General features: G+C 42.5%; 1 protein-coding gene across 4 annotated transcripts in view; it reads left to right on the forward strand.

Annotated features, from left to right (window-relative positions):
• The window catches only part of Tnik (TRAF2 and NCK interacting kinase), a 416,591-nt gene that overhangs the window by 372,682 nt on the left and 22,413 nt on the right, over positions 1–21,496 (forward strand). For all 4 annotated transcript variants that reach the window (XM_031376481.1, XM_031376482.1, XM_031376484.1 and 1 more), the window contains 4 exons: positions 1,145–1,329; positions 9,677–9,806; positions 18,191–18,355; positions 20,755–20,866. In XM_031376481.1, the coding sequence (XP_031232341.1) occupies positions 1,145–1,329; positions 9,677–9,806; positions 18,191–18,355; positions 20,755–20,866 (592 nt within the window). The remainder of the gene's footprint in view (positions 1–1,144; positions 1,330–9,676; positions 9,807–18,190; positions 18,356–20,754; positions 20,867–21,496) is intronic.

Raw genomic sequence — 21,496 nt, forward strand, 5'->3', positions numbered from 1 at the left:
TTTTTTTGAGAAAAAAAATGTGGGATTTAGTATTTTTCAATGAGTTTCTTTCTCCCTAACTCCCTGTCTCTTGCCGAATGCTCTGATTCCCACATGGGTCCCTAAATAGGGAGAAATGGTAAGACCAATGTCAAATTGCTTTTTCCTCATCTGCATGCTTCGTGCCATGGGCAGTCTAACCCATGCAAAGTAGAGCAGCCACGCTTCTGCAGAACTGCCCCCTCCGCCTTGCTCTGAAAGCATGTCCATCAAAGGTAGTCAGATGTTCGGCACACTGTCTTGCACTATGCCTGGTGACTAAGCCCCGCCTCATCACATCCATAAGGCTCAAAAGGTTTCATCACCCTCATGGAAAAAAATCGGAAAATTATCTCTTCCTTTGGGTGTTTCCACATTCATCTCAGCATTTCTCGTAAGGGCTTCTGCCAGGTGACTGGAATTTAAAAGTTAAAGATAAAACACCTGCTGTTCTGGAAGAGAACTGTTTGTTTGTTCGTTCGTTCGTTTGTTCGTTCGTTCGTTTGTTTGTTCGTTGCTCCTCTTGATTAACATCTCTGTGGCTCTAAATTTCAGGGGCACTAGGATTTGGGGAGGGCTGTCATTTGATGTGGTACCCTTGTCTTTTGGGGAATGACTTCATACCAAATGAACCTTGCGATCTACTCTGTTCTATGATTGATGTTAGTTTTTGGTCCAGTAGCCCTCACAAGAGAGGAAAGGCCACCATCACGGCTTTGGGCAAGAATTCCAGGATACTTGGGGAACAAATTTGGATCCCATTTATTTTCCCATTCAACTCTGAGGGTGACCAATTTCACCCTCTCAAAATAAAAAGAAAACGCAACGTTTGTATGTATGCGCATGCACACAGCATGGCATGCACATATATGCACATGCATAGTCAGTCCCAGTATAGCTATTGGTTTTGAGCTTAAGTTCGAATTGATTTCATCTCCCGTCTCTTAGCTTCTACAGACCACAAACATCGTTTTTGTAGTTCCATACAGTAACTGTGTTTGTCACGGTTCTCTTTAGAGCTTCTTTCTTTTTTTCCTTGTTGCTTAAGCTGGAGCAATGACTGGCTGGGAGATACAGCTTTGGTTGTAACTACACTTCATGCGCTTACAAATTTTTCTTTTTGTAGGATCTGACGGCATTAGCCAAAGAATTAAGAGAACTCCGGATTGAAGAAACAAACCGCCCACTGAAGAAAGTGACTGATTACTCTTCCTCCAGCGAGGAGTCAGAGAGCAGTGAGGAAGAAGAGGAAGATGGAGAGAGTGAGACGCATGATGGGACCGTGGCTGTCAGTGACATACCCAGGCTAATGTAAGAAACTTTTGTTGTTGTTGTTCTGAGATAGCATCTATATTGGTTGTGCCTGAGTTTGCCCTGCATTTCTGTACTTGAGCTAGCCTCCTGTCTCAGGAATACCAAGTACCAAATGTCATGTCTGGATCGAGACTGTTTCTTAAAGGAAGACCAGGAAGCATGAGAAACCCTAGCTGGATACGAATCACACATAGGTCACTGGCAAAGAGAACTGGCTTTGGGGAATTGAGTTCCTATTGGGACACAGTTCTGTAACTATCTCTCTGCATAAACTCAGTCACCTGGTGTGTATAGTACTTCTAGGCCTGTATGTTTTCACTGCCTGCCTGTTGTGATTGGACTCACTGACCTTCAGATGGCTCTTTCTTTGTTCTTTTCACCTCTAAGACAAACAAGAATGAATGCACATGGCAACATGTTAGTCGCGACATACACACACACACACACACACACACACACACACACACACACACAAAGAATCAGGAGATAAATGAACATTTAAGGACATTCCTAGTGTTACTGTGTTTTACTCCATCCTTTTCAGTGTCTGTTTTGTTCGATCCCTTTTTCTTTTGTATGTGTATGTATGTACGTGTGTTCATGTTGACATGTGTGCAATGTGCATGTCCAGATGGAAGCCAGAAGTCAGTGTTGGATGTCATTCTTCAGTGTTGGATGTCACTCTTTTGAGATCGATTCTCTCATTGGTCTGGTGCTCACTGGACCTCCTGTCCCCACGTCCTCAGTCCCCAGGATTCTAAGTGTGCACCACCAGACCTGGTCTTCATGCTTTCACAGCAGATGTTGTACTGACTGAGCCATCTCCCCAGACCTTTATCCTTTTGTCTGTCACCGGCATCTTCATGTACTCTTGTCAGATCTTCTCCATCCTATCTTTGTATATTTTGTCTCTATGTATGTCTGCCTATATTTCCCCAAGTCATACTCTTCCTCGCTCTTGTCCTTCTTTCTCCCCCCAGAATGAAGAGAAAGCTCCATAGGTTTTTTTGTAGTCTATATTTTTGGAGGCCACCTACCCACAGCACAGCCAGCTGTGAAGAGCCATCCTTCCTGTCCCTACCTCCCACTTCTCCATTCACTGTTATCTCTCCAGGAACCTAAGTTTGTATGTAGTAGTATCTTGAGTCAGGATTGGCACCTTCTCCCTCTTTGAACTGCAGAGATCCTTGAGGATGGGGATAGTAGCTGTAGGTTGACCAGATAGCTCCATCAGATTGCTCTGATGAAGGCTAACTGCTTTAGTTGATTAAGACTCTTCATTGCTCTTTCAGAAGATGGAATACAGGCCTGATGCCTACCTACATCAGGTGACTCACTATAGCCTATAACTCCAACTCCCAAGATCTGACACTCTCTTCTGGCCTCCACAGTTACCCTTTACATGTGGCATATACTCACAAATGCATAGCAATGAAAACAATTTTTTAATAAAAATGTGAAGTCTGGGTGGTGACCATGTCCTTCTAACACAGTTCATTTTGAAAGTCTTACACAATGCTGTTTAGATGATGATAGCCACATAGCTTTCTTTCCTTCCGTTCTCACTAAAATACCATACCTGCTCACCTACTCTGCTACTGTGGTGCCCCCTTTACAAGTCCTCTGCCCTCTTGTGCCTTCCATGCTCTGGGATGACTTACCATGCTTTTTCTCTCAGTCCCTACAAGCAATTGCATTCCTGAGACCAATGATGAAACTTCAACATCCATACAAGCACTGTGCCCTTCTCTTGTGCATCCTTTCCTTGGAGCAATAGCACCCACCATATCACTCTCTTTCTGCCGTGGAGTAGATCTGTAGCACTCTTTTGCTCTGATGGAGGCTAACTGCTGTAGTTGAGCAAGAATACCTTGGCCAGCCTTTCTATCCACTACTCTTTGCCAAACCAAGGACCTTTTGGAAAGCAGGTGCCCAAAACACACGTATTGAATTGAATTGAGCTGAATTAAATCAGGACCTCCAGGAGCACTTTGACAAATCTAATTAGAGGGAATTGTTGTTCCAAACCAGTAGTCTAATTACAGGAAGCTTCCCGTATTTTTTCCATTTGAATCAATGGTGGGATTTTATTGTTTGTTTTGATTTAATTTGGTTTATTTTACAATCTTTGCAGGATTTTGGATAGCTAATTTTTCCTAGCAAATCTTTATATTAAGAAAAATGATTTCTAGAACAAGGGGTAGTTAATGCAATAAGATTTCCTATCCAAGGTCTGTATTAAGAAAAATGATTTCTAAAACAATGGATAGTTAATGTAATATATTTGTTGTTTGAGCCTTGGACACTTTTTTCTTACCATTCTTTTTTTTGTTGTTGTTGATAAACATTACACTTTTTAGAGTAGTTGCAATTTTATAGGAAAAACAAAGTGGTGACAAAGTTCACAGTAACTACCACGTCATCTTCTCCACAAAGTCTCTAGGAGAAGTGAGCATTGCATGTGTTAGAACTACTGAACAGCATCAACATGGACTGCTCAGGTGGGCCCAGTTTGCTTAGCATTGTTCGACCATGGTGCATTTAGTTGTCACAACATCTTAGACTCCTCATGGCTGGGACAGTTTCTCAGACTGTATTTCTGTCTGGAAGGAAGTGCTAAGGGTTACTTAGGTGTGTGGTAGAATGCTTTTCTTTGGGAATTTTGAGGTTGCTTAGGCCAGTGCCTTTTCCACCCTCTGTCTACTGCACTGGAATAGTTCAGACATGTGTCTACTGCACTGGAATGGTTCAGACATGTGTAAAGCAGATTCTTGGGTCATAGTTTACATGCTCTCCTGGAAGCTTTCAATGTCATTTTTAAGTTTTTAGATTTATTTATTTTATTTTATGTGTGTGAATATTTTGCCTGCATGTATGTCTGTGCACTGTGTACATGACTGGTGGAAATCAGAAGAGGGTCTTAGGTTCGGGAAATGGGAGGTAGAGATAGTTGTGAGCTACCATTTGGGTCCTGGAAATTAAATCCTAGTCCTCTGAAAAAATCTACAAATATTCTTAATTTCTGAGCCATCTGCCCAGCAACAACCAACCTCATTTTTCAAATTTATATACCTTAGAATGTATTATTTGAGCTATAAAGTCCTATGACTATCAAAACAGAATTATTTTGCTTTCCTATACTAACCACTGGATTATCAAAATTTATGTTGCTATATCCTAGTGAATCTGCTACCAAAGATATGACAGAAGTTGGTATTGGTTGTCTGTCTAGTTGTCTACTTATATTTATAGCTAATCACTCATCAATTTACAAAAGACTTGTGCTTTCACAGTGAACCTGAATTAAATCTCTACTAGGGACACTAAAAAAAGCCTTTGGCCCTAAAACATTCAGTCATGCATGTACCAAACATCTTGTGATGCCTCTTGAGTGGCATACACCTCACACAATATGGAGGACACAAACACAGATAAGATCTGATCTTTGAAGAGCCATGTGTTTTATAAAGTGGTAGAGATGCTCAGAGGAACATGGCGAAACAGAGTGGAGGACTATCTGAACCATCCCGTGTGGTTAAAGATGTACTATCTAGGCGAAGGCAAAAAACAGAAAAGAGTATTAGAAAGCAGGTCAGACTTAAGTCACCAAGGGTTTTATCATGCAGTGTGCAAAGAAAACAACTGTAGGTTAAATGTCACTAGAGTTAAAATAGAGGAGGACTTGCTTTAAAAATTCCATTAGAGACAAGGCCCAATAATACCTTTAAAGCCATGATAAGGACCTTTAGCTTTTAACTATGATTGACAGGGAGCTGCTGAAGGTTGGAAGAAAAAAAGCCACACAATCCACTGTGCCATGGAGTTGAAGAAGACTGCCACTCATAAAAGAGAGGAAATCAACCTCATCGATACACCTTTTAAGGAAAAACAGAAAGGATTTGTGATATGGTTACAAAGCACAATAGGAAGGACCTAGGTTGAACATAAGAGAGAATGAGAGAAAGGGACCCAGAATGGTGAGGAATTTCTAACATAATAAACCAAAGGTATTAAAGTTCCTCATTCAATAAATGCTACATGAGGAAGATCATGGCCTCCACTGCTATCCAGGTACACAAAAATCCAGTGGAAGTTGAATAAAAAGTGAGTGAGGAAAGAGCTTAGCTGTACTTATCTATCATTACAGGATAAGTGGGTGGTCATAATAAAGACCATAGAGCAGAGCATGCCGGAAGATTATGCAAAATAGAGCAAAGCCTCAGAGACCTGCAGTTAAGAAGAGCCCAAGAAGGAAACGGGCACAGACTAGCAAAGGAGAGGAAGACCAGAGACGGGGCATGGAATAGAAAGAATAAACCAGGCAGACTTGGGCCTGCTGTGTGAAGAAGTGGACTGACTGTACTCTGCCTTTTGAAAAGAAATGTGTAGGGAGGTGATTGAAATATGTAAAAGTTTTGGAAATTTTCTGCAATCAAAAGCCATTATATTACCTTGAACACATGGTGGTAGAATAGTGCATGGGAGGAAAAATTAATATAAGAGGCACAGAACCTAAATATATATATTATATTAATATATAATATATTTATTATATACTAATATATATTATTAATATATATGTATATATATATATATATATATATATATACACAGAATGTTTATGACTGAACAGTCCTATATAGCAGGTCTGGCTTGGGCTAGCTAAGAAGAGTTGCTTACCATATTACAAGCCAATTAACTAAGGAATAAATACAGATTGCCTTTTTATTCCATCTATAGAGAATATTGCTGATAAAAATAATGTGAAATTTAACTTGAAACTGTCTAAAGTTAATAATAGATGAGATAGTTCTGTCCCATAGAAGTCAAAGTATTTAACTTGACTCAAACAAAAGAATATAGTTAAAAATACTTAACTAAGATTAACAAGCAGTGGGCAACAGGATGCATGGTGATACCTGCTATATGGCTAATAATTGACATGTAAATCAAATCTTCACCTTTAAAACAGACCCAGAAAAGCTGGTCTTGGTAGAAGTGACTCTATAAGAATTTGAAAAAGGATATTAACAAAAGGAGCTCTGGAATGATAATTGTTTTAATTAAAAAAGGAAAGAAGGAAGAGAGAGACAGAGAGACAGAGAAAGGTGCAAAAATGGAAAAAGATGAACTAAATATATAGGGAGGTTTTTCCTTTCTGGAAGTGGATTTTAAAAAAAATTTTTTAATGAAAACTTATCCATATTTACACTTTTCCTGATGTAAATGTTTGGATAGAATCAGAACATTATCAAGATCTTAAAAAGAAGTGAGACTCTCTGTGATAATGGAGCTGTGATCTGACAGTGCCAACCTGGCAGAGGTCCCCAGCCTAAGCCCATGGTAGGTACCGAGAATGCCTGATGGACAAAGAGGAGGACACGTGACCTCCTCCTTGGAGGCCTTGATCAATACTTTTGTATTAATCTATTGGGTTCATGCCATTTTCTCTGAAACAAAAATTTAAGATCCCTTGAGAAGAGGAACAACCAATGTAGATAGGATCAAGTTCCAAAGAAATGATGGAAGAAGCATTTATTCTAAGAACTACTTGACTTACCAATCTATTCGTATGCCAGAATTGGTCACAACAAAGGCTTGCCCACATTTGGGAACACGGTTAATATCAACAGCTCCTTTCTGGGACAGAAACAGTGACATTGAAAGTTGGCCTTTGACTTTTATCCCAAACACATCCATTCTCACCCCACACACAGGTCAGTTCTTTGAGTCCTTTAAGAAACTGAAATCCAGGCTTTCCTGTGCGCTTGCGAGTCTGCTTTCACTCACGTCATTTTGCTTCTCCATTTGGATAGCTTTCCACTGCTTGGGACCAAACTCGGCCTTGGAGAGCTCTGCCACCAATCTACTCCCCTAAACCTTGGCAAAAGTTCTGGCAGTCTGCCTGGTAGCGTTAATCAGGCGTAGTTATTGGCCCTTGGAATCAATATTTTATTAGATCCTCAGACTAGCATCAGATTGAAGACACTACAGACAGGTTTTGGTGGTGGTAGTGGTTAGCTTTTGTTCGTGTGATAATTTATTTTATTTTTAATTACAATATAATTACATCATTTTCTCCTCCAGCCACCCATCCCACATACCCCTCCCCACTCTCTCTTAAATTCATAGATTCTTTCCCTTGCTAAATGTATATGTGAATAAATGTACAAATGCAGCCTGCAGAGTCTATTTAGTGTTGCACATATGATGTTTTTACAGCTGACCACTTGGTATTAGATAACCAATTAGGCAATTCATCCCTGGGGAATACTGACTCTCCCTCTCAGTAGTCATTCATTGCCTGTGGCTCTTCTCCTAGGGGTGGAGCCCTATCACACTGTCCCCTCATCAACATGGCACGTCAGCTGGTGGTGTCTTTTTATTTTATTTTATTTTATTTTATTTTATTGAGGTAAGATCTTGTTATGTAGACCAGCCTGACCTTGAACTCTTGAGAGACCATCAGCCTCTTACTTCAAAGTGCTGGAATTAAAGGCATGTGCCTCCACACCCAGCAATCAGGGACCAATTTAAAAGTACATAAAAAGAATCAAAGGACTAAAGTAATAAATGTCTTCTAAGAGATAAGTAATTCCTTGATGCCATTTCCCATTTTTAAACTTATTTTAAACATAATCATTTGATAAAACAGCAGAAAGGAATCTATAACAATACAATGCCAAATCTTGAACTCCTACAACCACAGGTTCTCTACTTTCCAAGTTTGTAAATCAGACAGTTGGGGTGCAAGGGACACAGGACACTTAATTGTTGATCATTGGAGCAAAGCTCAAGTGTGATGATCTTTCCCTGGTCGGGCACTGGCACTCTCTCTGAGTTGCACAGGGCACATGAGAAATTCCATCTGTGCCTCACAGTGGTGGTGACAGCGTCTTGTCAACACTTCTCATAGTACGTCTCTCTTCTGTCGCCTGACCCTTGAAAGTTCTCCATATGTCTTTCCGCATAGATCTGCTAGTTCTTGGGTGAATTTCCTCACATGCTCAGGTTATCTTTGCTCCTTGGGAAATACATAACATAGCAGGAAGAACAGTCATAGACTAGATGTACAATAGTATAGCCTAAATAACGAGATTTTAGGAGGGTGATGAATATTGACTGCATCTACATTTTTAATGTTCTTCTCAGAAGCCACAGGTTTCCAAATTAAATGCCCAGGAGTGAGATACCCTTCAAGTTGTTGATCAGAGAACCCTCCCAAAATCTAAACAAAACAAAAGAACAAACAAACAAACAAAACACCAAAAACCATTGCCACTGCTTGATTGCCCACCAGAACTTAATGGCAAGACCCTTTTGCTAAGGATACCACAGACTTTGGTCACAGAACATGGTAAATCAGGTCGATTCTGACCTGGCTGTGTAGTGATAAGCAAAAGGACAAACAAGTATGTGTTCTAACGAAGGAGAAGAAAGGAATGAAGAGACAGTGGGCTAAGGAATTGATCATCTCAGGGCCAAAGCTATGGCTCAGTTAATACAGTGCTGCTTGCTTGCAAGCATAAGAATCTGAATTCAGTTCTCAGAACCTATGTAAAAATGGCATACAAGGTGACTCGTGCCTTTAATTCCATTTCTGGGATGACAGAGACAGGAGGCTCACTGGCCAGCCAGCCTAGCCTAATTGCCTAACTGGTAAGTTCCAGACCAAAAAGAGACCTTGCCTCAAAGGAAGTAGATGGCTTTCTTTAAGATAAAACCCAGATTCCATTCTTTCCACATGATCTCTCTCTCTCTCTCTCTTTCTCTCTCTCTCTCTCTCTCTCTCTCTCTCTCTCTCTCTCTCTCACACACACACACACACACACACACACATGCAAATCTTAAAGAATTATGAATGGCAATAAGAAATGTTAAAGAATAAAGGCTGTTGGGACTGAGCATAGACAGGTCTTGAAGCAGTATCTTAGGTAAAGTGTCTATCTCTTGGAATAAAACTAGAGGAGGAAGGAGTCAGACAAGAGCCAGGAAGAGGAACCAGCAGGTAGAAAGGCGGTCAAGGTACCCTTTGTCAAGAAGGTTATGGTGCGCAGGGGGTGTGTCCCTGCTGACTCCATCATTATTCCTTGGAAATGGGGAAGCTCTCAGAGTCTGAGCTGAGAACAGTGTGGAAAATAGCTCAAGATGCTGGAGAAATAGAAACTCCCAGTCTAGGCACATTAATACAGAATGTTCTTAAAGTCATTGCAAAAATCACACAAATTTATAAGTGGCAAAATTTTTTATGTCACATGCATTTACTGCAATAAGAAGTGGGGACAGGAAGTGGGGTTTCCCTACGTTGGCACATTGGCATGACGACTGTTCTTTCCCATCTCAGACCTACCGGCGCTCCGGGGAACAATGAGCAGTACAACATAGGGATGGTCGGGACACATGGGCTGGAAACTTCGCATGCAGACACCTTTGGCGGCAGCATTTCAAGAGAAGGAACCTTGATGATCAGAGAGGTGAGTGGGTGCAGCAGCTGTCAAAAGGAGGTGTCTTCTTTAAGTGGGTTTCCTACTCAAACGTTTACATAGGATGCTTATGCATATATTAGAAGTGTGCTGGCTAAACGGGAGGCTAGGAACCTGCAAATCTCAGTGGATGAGTGATTTTAATGGTCTGCCGTCTTCTTTTCTGGGTCTTCCCAAGTTTCTGCAGAGTGACTTAAGTACGCATTAGTCCCCATTCTTCAATCAGAGTTATGCAAATTTGATTATAAAATCTGAGCCTGAGGACATAAAACTGGAAAGCACAGATGTTCCCAACACAGGGAAAACAGAAGTGAATGGCCTTTGTTAATAACAAGGGTAGTTTTGCGAGTCTCATCCCCCATGAATGGTTTCATCCTTATGGATTTCATATAAAATGCTCAGTAATTCCAACAAACTGCTAGAGAACAAAGAAACACAGAAGTCAACTAGGGAGGCATATCTTGGGCATTCATGTTCATCTTGAAATTTTGAGGTTATTAAAAACTTTTTAGTTAGTTATTTTAATGTGTATAGGTGTTTTGCCTACATGTATGTCTATGTACCAGGTGCGTGTCTAATGTCTGCAAAGACCTGAAGAGGGGGTTGGATCTGTCTGGAGTTGCAGGCACTTGTGAGCGGCCATGTAGATGCTGGGAATAGAACCCCAGTCCTCTGGAAGAGCAGCCAGTGCTCTCAACTGCTGAGTCTTCCTCCAGTCCTTGGGTAGGCTTTTCTGTTCATTAAGTCTGGGAACATGGCTTCATTTGTTCCCCTTCACCTGACCTTCCACTGAGCTCCCCGCGGTATCTTCGCTAACCTGAAGTGCCCCAAGAAACTGGAACCCATCTTCTCTCTTCATTTCATGTGAGCTTGAGGAAGTAATGACAAGTAACATTAAGAAATGTCACCACTCGTTCCCCTGCATCTGTTTTGATCCTCTGTAAAACTTCATAAATGGGTCACAGAGCTGGATCCATGGAAAAACTGCTTGCCACGTGAGTTATAAAGACAAGAACTTGGATTCCCCAGAACCCACAAAAAAGCCATGCAGGTGGGGCAGCCACTTGAAATCTCAGCACTTGGGAGGCAGAAGCAGGGACTCCCTGGGGCAATCTCCTTACTTAGACTGGACAGAATTGGCAGGTTCTGGGTCTGGGGAGACCCTGTGCCATAACTAATAAAGGGGAGAGGAATGAAGGTCAGAACCTTGCATCAATTTTAGACACAGACAGACAGACAGACACACACACACACACACCTTCATAAATAATAGCATATTGTATAAAATGATTGAGAACATGGAATGTGCTGGTTAATAAATAAAAGTGTTTGATAAAAGTTCACTATTTGGACTGGAGAGATGACTCAGCAGTTAAGAGCACTGACTGCTTTTCCAGAGGTTCTGAGTTCAATTCCGAGCAACCACATGGTGGCTCACAACCATCTGTAAAGGGATCAGTTACCTTCTTCTGGTGTCTGAAGACAACTACAGTGTACTCATATATATAAAATAAATAAATAAATCTTTTTTAAAAAGTAGTATTTTTTTTAAATTTCACTTTTATTTCATTATTACCATAAACTCCAGCCTTCGCTTGTTTTTTATCACAGCCCACTCCTCCTTGTAAAGCATAGACAGACAGAATGGTCATCCTCTCTCTTCAGGCAGGACAGGGCGAGGAAACTCCATTTACAGACTTTGCTCTCCAAAAAGGCAGAGGGCCTCTCACCGTAGTGAAGAAGAAAGAAACCATAGTTTCTAAATGAGTAAAACCTTTGAAGTAAATTTGCCAGTGAGCTATAACTAGAAGACCAGCTCGCACAGCAACTTGCTGGGATTTTTATTTTATGCCCCTGTCAGATCTTTCAAGTAGACTTTAAAAAACACTTCTTCATATGCACTTCGATGAAGAATGGGCTTGACTACCAGCACTGGCATTGTGTGGCACTTGAATACAAAGTTCCCGGTGCCAGGAATGGGTTATTTTAATACAGGGCCAGAGGGTTTCTATCAGGAGAGCTTACCACACAAGAGAACGTGGTCTAAGAGTGAGTTTCTCTTTGACTCCAGCTAGAACCAGCCCAGTTCCTAACACGCTTGAGTCTTTACAACAGAATCAGTAACTCCAGGGAGACAGTTAGAGCCACATACTCATCTCTGTTGGCAACAACACCTGAATGAGTCCATATTATTCAGAGCGCCCAGCATTTGATGGTCACAACCACTAGCACTTTCAAAATCATAGACACCTGTGTTTTATTTAATGTTATTCTGCTAAGGAACACTTGTCTTAGTCTCCACACTCAGCTTTTACCAAGTGTAGGATTTTAGTTTCTATGTGTATGTGTATGAGTATGTGTATATGTATATGTATGAACATCTGTCTGTGCATATATGAGGAGGCCAGGGGACCACTTTGAGGTCTTTTCCCCAGTGTCAACAACATTTTTCTTTATAGAGACAAGGCTTCCCACTGGCCCGGGGCTTACCAAGTAAGCTAAATTCTCTGGCTAGTGAAGTCAGTGGTCACCTGTCTCTGATTCCCAAATTCTGGGATTGCATTAATCTTGGCAATTTAACTCAGGTTTTCAGGTGTGCAAGGCCAGCACCTTATCACCTAAGCCATCTCTTCAGTCCCAGAGTGTGGGGTCTTAAAATATCAAACTATTAATCAGATACTTCAGATAAAGGGGAAAGGAGAGGAGCAGAGAGGGGAGGAGAGGAGAGGAGAGAAGGGAGGGAGAATGAGAAAATAGAGAGAAGAAAGGAGAGTGGTAGTGGAGAAATAGAGACAGACCATAAGGAAGTGGTTTGTGTGATTATGGAAGACAAGAATTCCAGTGATTCCCTGCACCTGTGGCAGTACGAGTCCCAGTGCAGAAATGGGTAAAGATGAGATGTCTCAGCTTAAGTAGTGAGCAAGACTGAGACTAGGCAAGTTGTGGGCTGCAGGGATGGCTCAGTGGATAGAAAACCTTTGCCACACAAGGATGAGAATCTTGAGTTCTGTAAAGCCAGAATTGAGTGTGTGCTGATGTAACCAATGTGCTTCTATGGTGACATTCCAGGCAGAGACAGGAGAATCCCCGGAGGCTTGTGCTTCAGCTAGCCTGGATTACACACCAGTAACCAACAAGAAACTGTCTAAATAAGTCAGGGTGAGGAGCAACACCCAAGATTGTTCTTTGAGTTCTCTAGGCGGTGTTCCTTGGCTTGTGGGCCCACATTCACAAATACAACCACACATAAAATTTACTTTAAACATTTCTTCTTCGGCTTTTTGATCTAGGACCTCTTGGTTCCTGCTTAGTCCCGGGAATGATAATCCTCCTAACCACTCCACCAATTCAAAAGTTCGAATTCTTGATGCTCAGAAATAGTGTGACAGACCCGCCTAGAAGTAACATTTAATCTGTGCACCTGGTGGCTCAGTTAAGTTGATACATAAGATCAATCATCAGATGAGCCCTGAGGTTTAAAAAGAAATCCATTAAAGACACATATATTTAAAAAAAATTAATTCAGGGCTACAGTAAAGGAAAATAAAATTTACAAACTTAAATTTTATCTTGTTGCGATAAGATTTAGCTTATCCTCGGAGCTCCCAGGGTCTCAACCACCAACCAAGGACTGCACATAGAGGGGTCTGATTGTTCAAGCAGCATGTGTATGGTAGAGGATTGCAAAATCGATCATCAATAGGAGGAGAGGACCTCGGCCCTGTGAAGGTTCTGTGCCCCAGTGTAGGGGAATGCCAGGGCCAGAAAGTGGGAGAGGGCGGGGTGGCAGGCATGGGGAAGGGGGAGGCAACAGGGGTTTGTTTTTGTTTGTTTTTTTGTTTTTTGGAGGGAAAACTGGGAATGGAGAAATTCACATGTAAATAAAGAAAATATCTAAAATAAAAAAAATCAGAGAAAAAAAAAGAAAAAATAAAATAAAGGAGCTTGCAGCAGTGCTCAGATGATCTTGCTGCAGCATTTCTCACCTGAAAAAAAAAAAGATTTAGCTTATCCGATACTGCGGGTTCACTTCCAGAGCATTGGGCATCAGACACTCGGCTTATTCTTATGAGAATAGAAAGGAGAGCTCTGAAAGACTCTACTGCCCATACTACCTATGACTGCCCCCACACCTAGCGCCCTGGCGCTCTCCCTGCCTGCCATCCTTCCATGTCCGCCTGTCTTCATCTCACATCTCCATGGAGCCACTTTCAACTCCACTAGAGTGTGCCACAGCAGCCAGCTCTTTGTCCCCAGTGTCCCATCTCCTGGAAATGCTATTTCGCTTCTCTCACTCCCTTCTACTCTTTTCTGCCTCGGCTTTCCTTGCTGGAAGCCCGTCTCCTGGCAGTCAATGATAATAGTACTTTCCTGAAGCTCCTCATGTCCTCTCTAGTTTCTACTCACCTACCCCAACAGAGTGAGAACACTAGTCTGTACCATGAAGCTTTTTAGTATAAATAAACAAGAAAGGACACACTTTTACAGAGTTGGGGGGGGGTGGGGAGTTGGGGAGTTGTAGATAACATACAAAGAAGAGTTGAAATTCACAAACTATTTATAATTTATATCCATGGAAGGAACTCAAGGCACAGTTAGTGGGGTACCTCTGTAGGAGAGGAAGCAGAAGCTAAAAGAGAGACCAGGGCTTCGGTGGCTCCTGCGTGCACTCTGCCCTCAGCTTTGCTTGCCTCCTGCCCTCCCTGTCTCTCCACAAACCCCTTTTCTCTCCTTCTGCGTACTTGCGTTCTCATCTCTTCTTGCTCCGTTACGAATCCACTTGGGCTGCTGGCAAAGGTTGGTCCCCATCTCCCAGTCTACGTGGGAGTCTTGGGAATTCCATCCCACTTGTTACAGGTTCCCTCTCCTGGTCCAGTAAGCTATGACAGTAGCTCTCATTGCAGCAATGAGCCTCAGAGCTGCTGTGCACCGCCTGAGAGCCTGAACTTTGAGCATCGCTTGAGAAGAGCCACTTGGCTGCCTCGGACTGCACTTTTCCCTTCTGTAAGGTGGTGCTGGTGAAATCTGACTCACACTGTTCCTGTGAGGATGCAATGGCACATGGTAGAGAGTGTTCAGTCAAGTACCCGGCATGTGTGAAAACATAGAACGTATTTGTGCTCATCCTCCTGAGAATGGTGAGGTTATCAAAATCAGAGAACTTGGGATTCTCTTAATGAGATTCAGGGATGCGGGGCTGTTGTTCAATTTCCTTTGTGCTCCCAGGAGAGAGCCTGGAGCACAGAAGGTATTTGATGAAAATATGCTGGTTGATGGAACCTAAGGGTGATGACTCAGAAGTGAGGAGATTCAAGGGTCATCACTCCAGGCTCTTCCACCTCTGAGACACATCCCTAGCTAGCCCTTCAAGTCTTTCCTTAATAACCGCTGTATCTTCGTCAGTTTCAAAGCCTGGAAGAAAATGCCACTGACACAAGAGATACTTAAAAAACGAAAGTGACAAGGTGTGATTTATGCTCTGGGGAAATTGGGGGGAAATGTCAAAAGGCTTCTCAGTAGGGAATGGAAGGTGGGAGGAGGGAAAAGCTGTTTAGCACGTATAAAAAGCAGGGACACTAAGATGGATGAGAGAGAGAGAGCTGAGCTGCCTAAATGTCACTTAGAAGATGAAATGCTCAACACCGAGAATGTGTACCCATGCTAGCCCCCAATGAACATTGCGACAAAATGAATTGAGGAGTGGACCCTCACTGGGACAGTTTGTCGTCCAGGAAACGGATGATACTAAGCTTTAGCAGACATTTATCAAGCTTCCTTATGTATGAATCATACACATCCTTGGGATCTCGGGGGTATGTTTTGTCTCATACACAACAAAGAAGTGGCTTCTTCTATTTCCAGACAGAGGCAAGTGCGGGCTAGAAACTGTACACTCAAGACAGAGTCTGGGGGAAGCCGAATATGGTCCTTTCTTTTCTTTTCACTCTGGCTATGTATCTGAGCAAAGCTACTTAAAAAAGGAAGGGTTTGGTTTGGCTCTGGATATGAGGAAATACAGTGTATCATTTGAGGTAGGGAAGGCCTAGTGGGAGGTAATAGCTGGTTACATGGTGTCCACTGTCAGGACACTGTGTGTTCGTGCTGCACGTGCATGTGGTGAGGTTACTCATCAGACTTCCCCATTCTTTCCCCCAAGTTCTCAAATTGCCCACCCAGGACACATTTAGGGTGGATTTTCCGTCCTCCGTCAGAACTATCTGAAAACACCTTCTCACACACTCACCCAAAGATGAGTCTCCTAGGTGATTCCAAATCTAGTTGGGTTGAAGATGAATGCGAAGCATCACTCTGGACCAAAGAAACAGCATACGCTTTTGCCAATACCAACCAACCCCAGAGTATGGGGAACAAATCTGCCACGTTCCTGGCTATTCTGTGTTAAGCAAACCGTTCCATATGTGGTAGGCATCCAGCAATGCTGAACTAAGAAATGGAGAGGGAGAGGAGGCAAGGAGAGTGTGAAAGGCACATGGTAGAGAGTGTTCAGTGTTAAGCAGGAAGGAAATCATTACTTGGGTCTGCCCTAAAGAATCCCCAGTGAGGGCTGGTGAGATGGCTTAGCGGGGAAGAGCACCGACTGCTCTTCGGAAGGTCATGAGTTCAAATCCCAGCAACCACATGGTGGCTCACAACCACCCGTAATGAGATCTGATGCCCTCTTCTGGTGTGTCTGAAGACAGCTACAGTGTACTTACATATAATAAATAAATAAATCTTTAAAAAAAAATAAAAAAAGAATCCCCAGTGAACCAGGTACATACTTGGTGGAATGGGTAGAGCTGTGCACAACAAAGAGCTTGGTGAGCAAGGAGGACAAACCACAGAACAGAGAAAATATTCACCAGTGTGCTGGCATCTAGAATATATAAGGGACTCAGAAGCCACAATAGAAAAATAATAATGTATAAATGAGCAACAGGGATTTCTTGGAAGAATATATGTAAATGGCTACTGGACACATGGAAAAAACTATTCAAAATCACTAGTTGTCAAGGATATGTAAAACAAAACCAAAATAAAAATCAAAAACTAAATCAGAATGACTATTATCCTAGAGACCAAAAGTAGCAGGTGATGGCAAGGTTGTGGAGAAAGGGACTCTGCAAATCTTGATGTGCTGTCATTTAACAGTTAAAAATAGAACTACCACATGACCTGGCAGCCCCACAACTGGGAGACTCTCCAGAGTGAATGAAATCAATATGTCGCCGTGCTGTCTGCCTATGTCAGCACTACTCATACCTGCCAAAGAGTGAGAATCACCCTCTCACCCACTGCCTTATCAATGAATGGAGAAACTGTGGTCCGGACATAAAAGGCAAAACTAGTTAGCCATTAAAAGAGTGAGATCCTGTTCTTTAAGGCATGATAGATGGTATTGGGCATCATCACATCAAGTGAAATAGTACCACAAGATCTCTCTCATATCTGGGAGTGTTCTCACCCAAGCTGAGAATGGAATGGTCGTTGCCAGAGGGTGGGGCCAAGCAGAGGATGAGACATGGAAAATGGTTGATCTGCAGGTACTAAGTTACCCTTAGACAGGAGCAAAGGAAATTACAAAACTAGCCAATTAGATGCACTGGGTTTGGGGGATTTCTTTTAATTCTTTTTGTCCCCTTGGATTTAGGGAGGCGGCTTATCTCAGGAGGAGTGGGTTTAAAGCATTTAATTCCTGCATTCCTATCAAGAACAATTTTAGAACTTATTCATAGAGCATGTTACAGCTCTGTCTCTATTTTCAAATAATCTGCTAGAGCATTTCTATGTCTTGGGACTCCTGTCAGATGTGCCTAATAATTGTTTGACCTTATCACTGACAAGGAACCCTATGAGTTGCGTAAATAACATCTCTGTGTTTTCTTGAAATACACAGATTTTTCTTTTGGTGAGTGTATGCTGATATATTTTCATCCCAGCGCTTTTCAGATGGATTTGGGAAATTGTTTCAATATAGTCTGACAATATGGTCTGTAAATCCAATTATCTGGTAGCACACATACACACAAAAGAAACTTGACAGCTCTGCTCCTAACTCTGCCTCCATCTGTGGCATCCTTCATGTATTAGCATAAGACCTGAAAGTCAGTCCACTTACTAAATGGACTTACAAGTCACTTACTAAATGACTAACAAGGCTTAATATCTTTATTTTCTTAGGCAAAGTACCATCCCATATTCCCCAGTACATCAGTTTGGAGTCCATGTTATTTGTGGTGAGGTATTCATCTGGGTATCACCTTAGACTGCCCAGTAGATCATTTTGGAGCCTGTTAGGTCTAGGATGTGTGGAGTGACAGTACTCTTCAGTCATTACCCTCTCTCTAATGGCCCCTGTGTGTTGTATCCCTCAGACGGCTGAAGAGAAGAAGCGATCTGGACACAGTGACAGTAATGGCTTCGCCGGTCACATCAATCTCCCAGACCTTGTGCAGCAGAGCCATTCACCAGCTGGAACTCCCACTGAGGGGCTGGGCCGTGTCTCCACTCATTCCCAGGAGATGGACTCTGGGGCTGAAGTAGGTGCCAGGCAGCAGTCATGAGAGTTCTCTTCTCCTCTGTGGGACTCAACACATTGATGACTTAAACAATCAGGCTTTGCCAGAGTCTCTGAACCGTGTACGGTTCATTTCTGCTATATGGCTGCTTATGCCAGTATTTAGAGAAACCATAGACACAAGTTCTCATTTATCATCTGGCCAAATTCCATGTGTTCCAGATGGGACTTGAGAATGGTTAAGATCAGAGAGGTCAGATGACTTGTCCAGGACACACAGCAAGTTTACCACAGTGCTTGAGCCAGAACATAGACCACTGTGTCACAAACTCATGGGTGGAAAGACAGAGCTGTGAGACTTCCAGGCCAACAGTTGTGACTCATATTTGCATTGATTTATTCAATCTAAGCATGACTTGAGGAAAGTGAAGTTGAAATGTTTTGTTTCTGAAAGATGGGCTCCTCACGTTTAATGGGTAAGAGATTGGTTCTTTCTCCAAGTTGCGCCGAGGTGATGAAACGAGATGTCTTTCCCACGTGGAAGCAAGCCTAGGAGAGTCTGAGGGCGCACAGCCAGCTCTTAGACATGAGTGGATAAATTCAAGGCCATGTCATGTTTCATAGTAGTCCTGAGACTAACACACAAAGCAGTCAGTATTTTTACAGAACATGTATATGGTTGTGCTTGACATTATCCTCACACTGGGTTTCTCTGAGGCTTGTGCTCTTGAGATGCTCCAAGGGTAAGAAAGGACCCATGAACGTCTTGAAAAGCCCAGCATCCTGTTGTAGCTTCGTGCAGTGTGGGAAGATATTTTTACCCAAAGTCCTCTATCAGTACCAAGGAGGGCCCCTACAGAACAGAACTTTGGTTCAGAGGCTGCTGCTATCCCAGCAGTAAGAGGAGCTGTTTTACCATCTCCTTCCTGTACTTTTAAGGGTGAAAGAGAAAACATGCAAAAGTAATGGTTTGGGGAGAGATTCGTATCTGGGGAGGAGGAAAGGAATTTGATACAAAAGGGTAGAGGGAAAATATTGAAGGGAATTGAACTGGATCTTGGTGAGTTAGGAAATCAAATTGGATATTTGCAAGTTTGTCCTTACATGATTAGGGCTTAGGAATGTAGATTTGTTTTAAAATAAAAATATAATAACAAAACAAAAAATTATGCCTAAGACGGGAATACCCACAAAGAGTTCTCATGATGTTGAACACTGTAGTGTTTGTGATATAAAAAGGATGAGCAGGGAGTTTGGCAGATGGCTCTGTTGGTAAAGCACCTGCCTTGCAACCATGAAGAGCTGAGTTCTGATCCCCAGCATGCATGTTAAAAGGCAGATGTGGTGTCAGAGGAGTATATCCCAGCACTAGAGGTGAGGGAAAACAGAAACAGTGAACAGTGTCATTGGCCAACCAGCTAGCCAAGCCAAATGGATGAACTCTGGGCTCAGTCAAAGAGTCTATTTCAAAAACATAAGGTAGATGAGTGATCAAGGAAGACGTCTGACAGGGACCCCTGATCCCCCCACATGCACACATATACACATCTCATGCACACATACACATGAGCATGTACACACACACACACACATACACACACACACACACACACACAAGATGGGCACTGTAGAAGGGAAGAATCTAACAGACAAAACAGGCAAAGAGTTATAGTATGTCTTTTGAAAAAATTCAATTCCATTATGACACCAAATGTTGATATTGAACATATTTTCCCTAATCTAGTTCTGACTTCACGCCTTTACGTTGTGGTCTAAGCCCTTGGGACTTACTTAAAGTCCTCCAGATATATTGCATATAAACTCAGTCACTATACCAGGTCTCCATGTAAAGCACGTGACATAAGCATCCTCTTAAGCCAACGAGGAAAGGAAACATCAAACCCTAGATAAATGATCTCTGATTAAAGAAATTAACACTGTTAGAGCTGATTCAAGTCCACATGTATCATCAGGCCAGAATGGAAGGGCCCGAAGGCTATCTTTCATGAGGGCATCTCTTGAACTAACTCTTCTGGGATGGAGCATTGCTATGCCAACATGCCTTAGATTTTGCTTTTCTTAAACATCATTTGGTCAGTGCATGATGAACTGACTTAAAAGTAGAAATAAGTTCTGTAGGCATAATGGTCAATAACATATCAAAGCGCCACCTGCCATCCGAAATGTCATTTTCTTCCTGAAGCACCGACAGTCTGACCATGAATGAAACCATACGCTCACACAATGTCTGGGGAGTCCCAGAACTGGGAAGAGGCTGCACAGAGGCCTAGGGACTCTTGGTTTCTAGGGAGTGGGAATGGGGCGGCAAAGGAATCTGATGTCACTGTCACGACTGGGCAAAACAAGGTCAGCGCCACCTGTCCCTGCAGTGCTAACTGCTCCTTCTTGCTTTTTGACCAGTATGGTATGGGGAGCAGCACCAAGGCCTCCTTCACCCCCTTCGTGGACCCTCGGGTGTACCAGACGTCGCCCACTGATGAAGATGAAGAGGATGACGAGTCTTCCGCTGCTGGTGAGCAAACTGGCCCTGGGGATTAGGGACAGGCATCCTTTCCAGTATGGCCTAGTGACAAAACCCATCAAGTCAGAGGTTACACCATTACACCACTTATGGCTTACACACCCTTCTCCCCCTCCCACCCCCCCGTCTTAAGATAAGATAGTTTTAAATTTATTATTTTGTGGAATTCCTAAAGCAAATTGCTTTCTTTCTCCCCTCCCCAACCCCTGATTTTTTTTCTTTCTATCATGTTTCTGGAAGAAACCCAGAGGTATCCCAGGACACTAGGAGAAGCCACCCCGCAGCGATCTCGAGACTTACCACATATTTCTCAAAAACAGTTTCTGGGTATACTGCTATGCTCAAATAGTGTGGTGCTGAACACTCCATGAACGCGTGTTGAGCTGTGTTGAGCCCCGGGTGTGCGCTTCCAGGGCAGGTCTGGCTCACTAAGAGGATGGCCTTGCTTCTTCGCCTTCTGCAACTTACTAATCCTTGAAGTCATCTTATATGGAATCTCAAAAAGGAACCATTCCTTGCTTGTAATGACAGGAATGGCATATTGTATCTGTGAGATTAGTATTAGTTTTCTCTACCATCCAGAGGTGTGACTGTTTTGCTAATGAACAAAATCGTGCTTCT

The sequence above is a fragment of the Mastomys coucha genome, unplaced genomic scaffold (assembly GCF_008632895.1).
Source record: "Mastomys coucha isolate ucsf_1 unplaced genomic scaffold, UCSF_Mcou_1 pScaffold17, whole genome shotgun sequence".
NCBI classification, from domain to species: domain Eukaryota; kingdom Metazoa; phylum Chordata; class Mammalia; order Rodentia; family Muridae; genus Mastomys; species Mastomys coucha.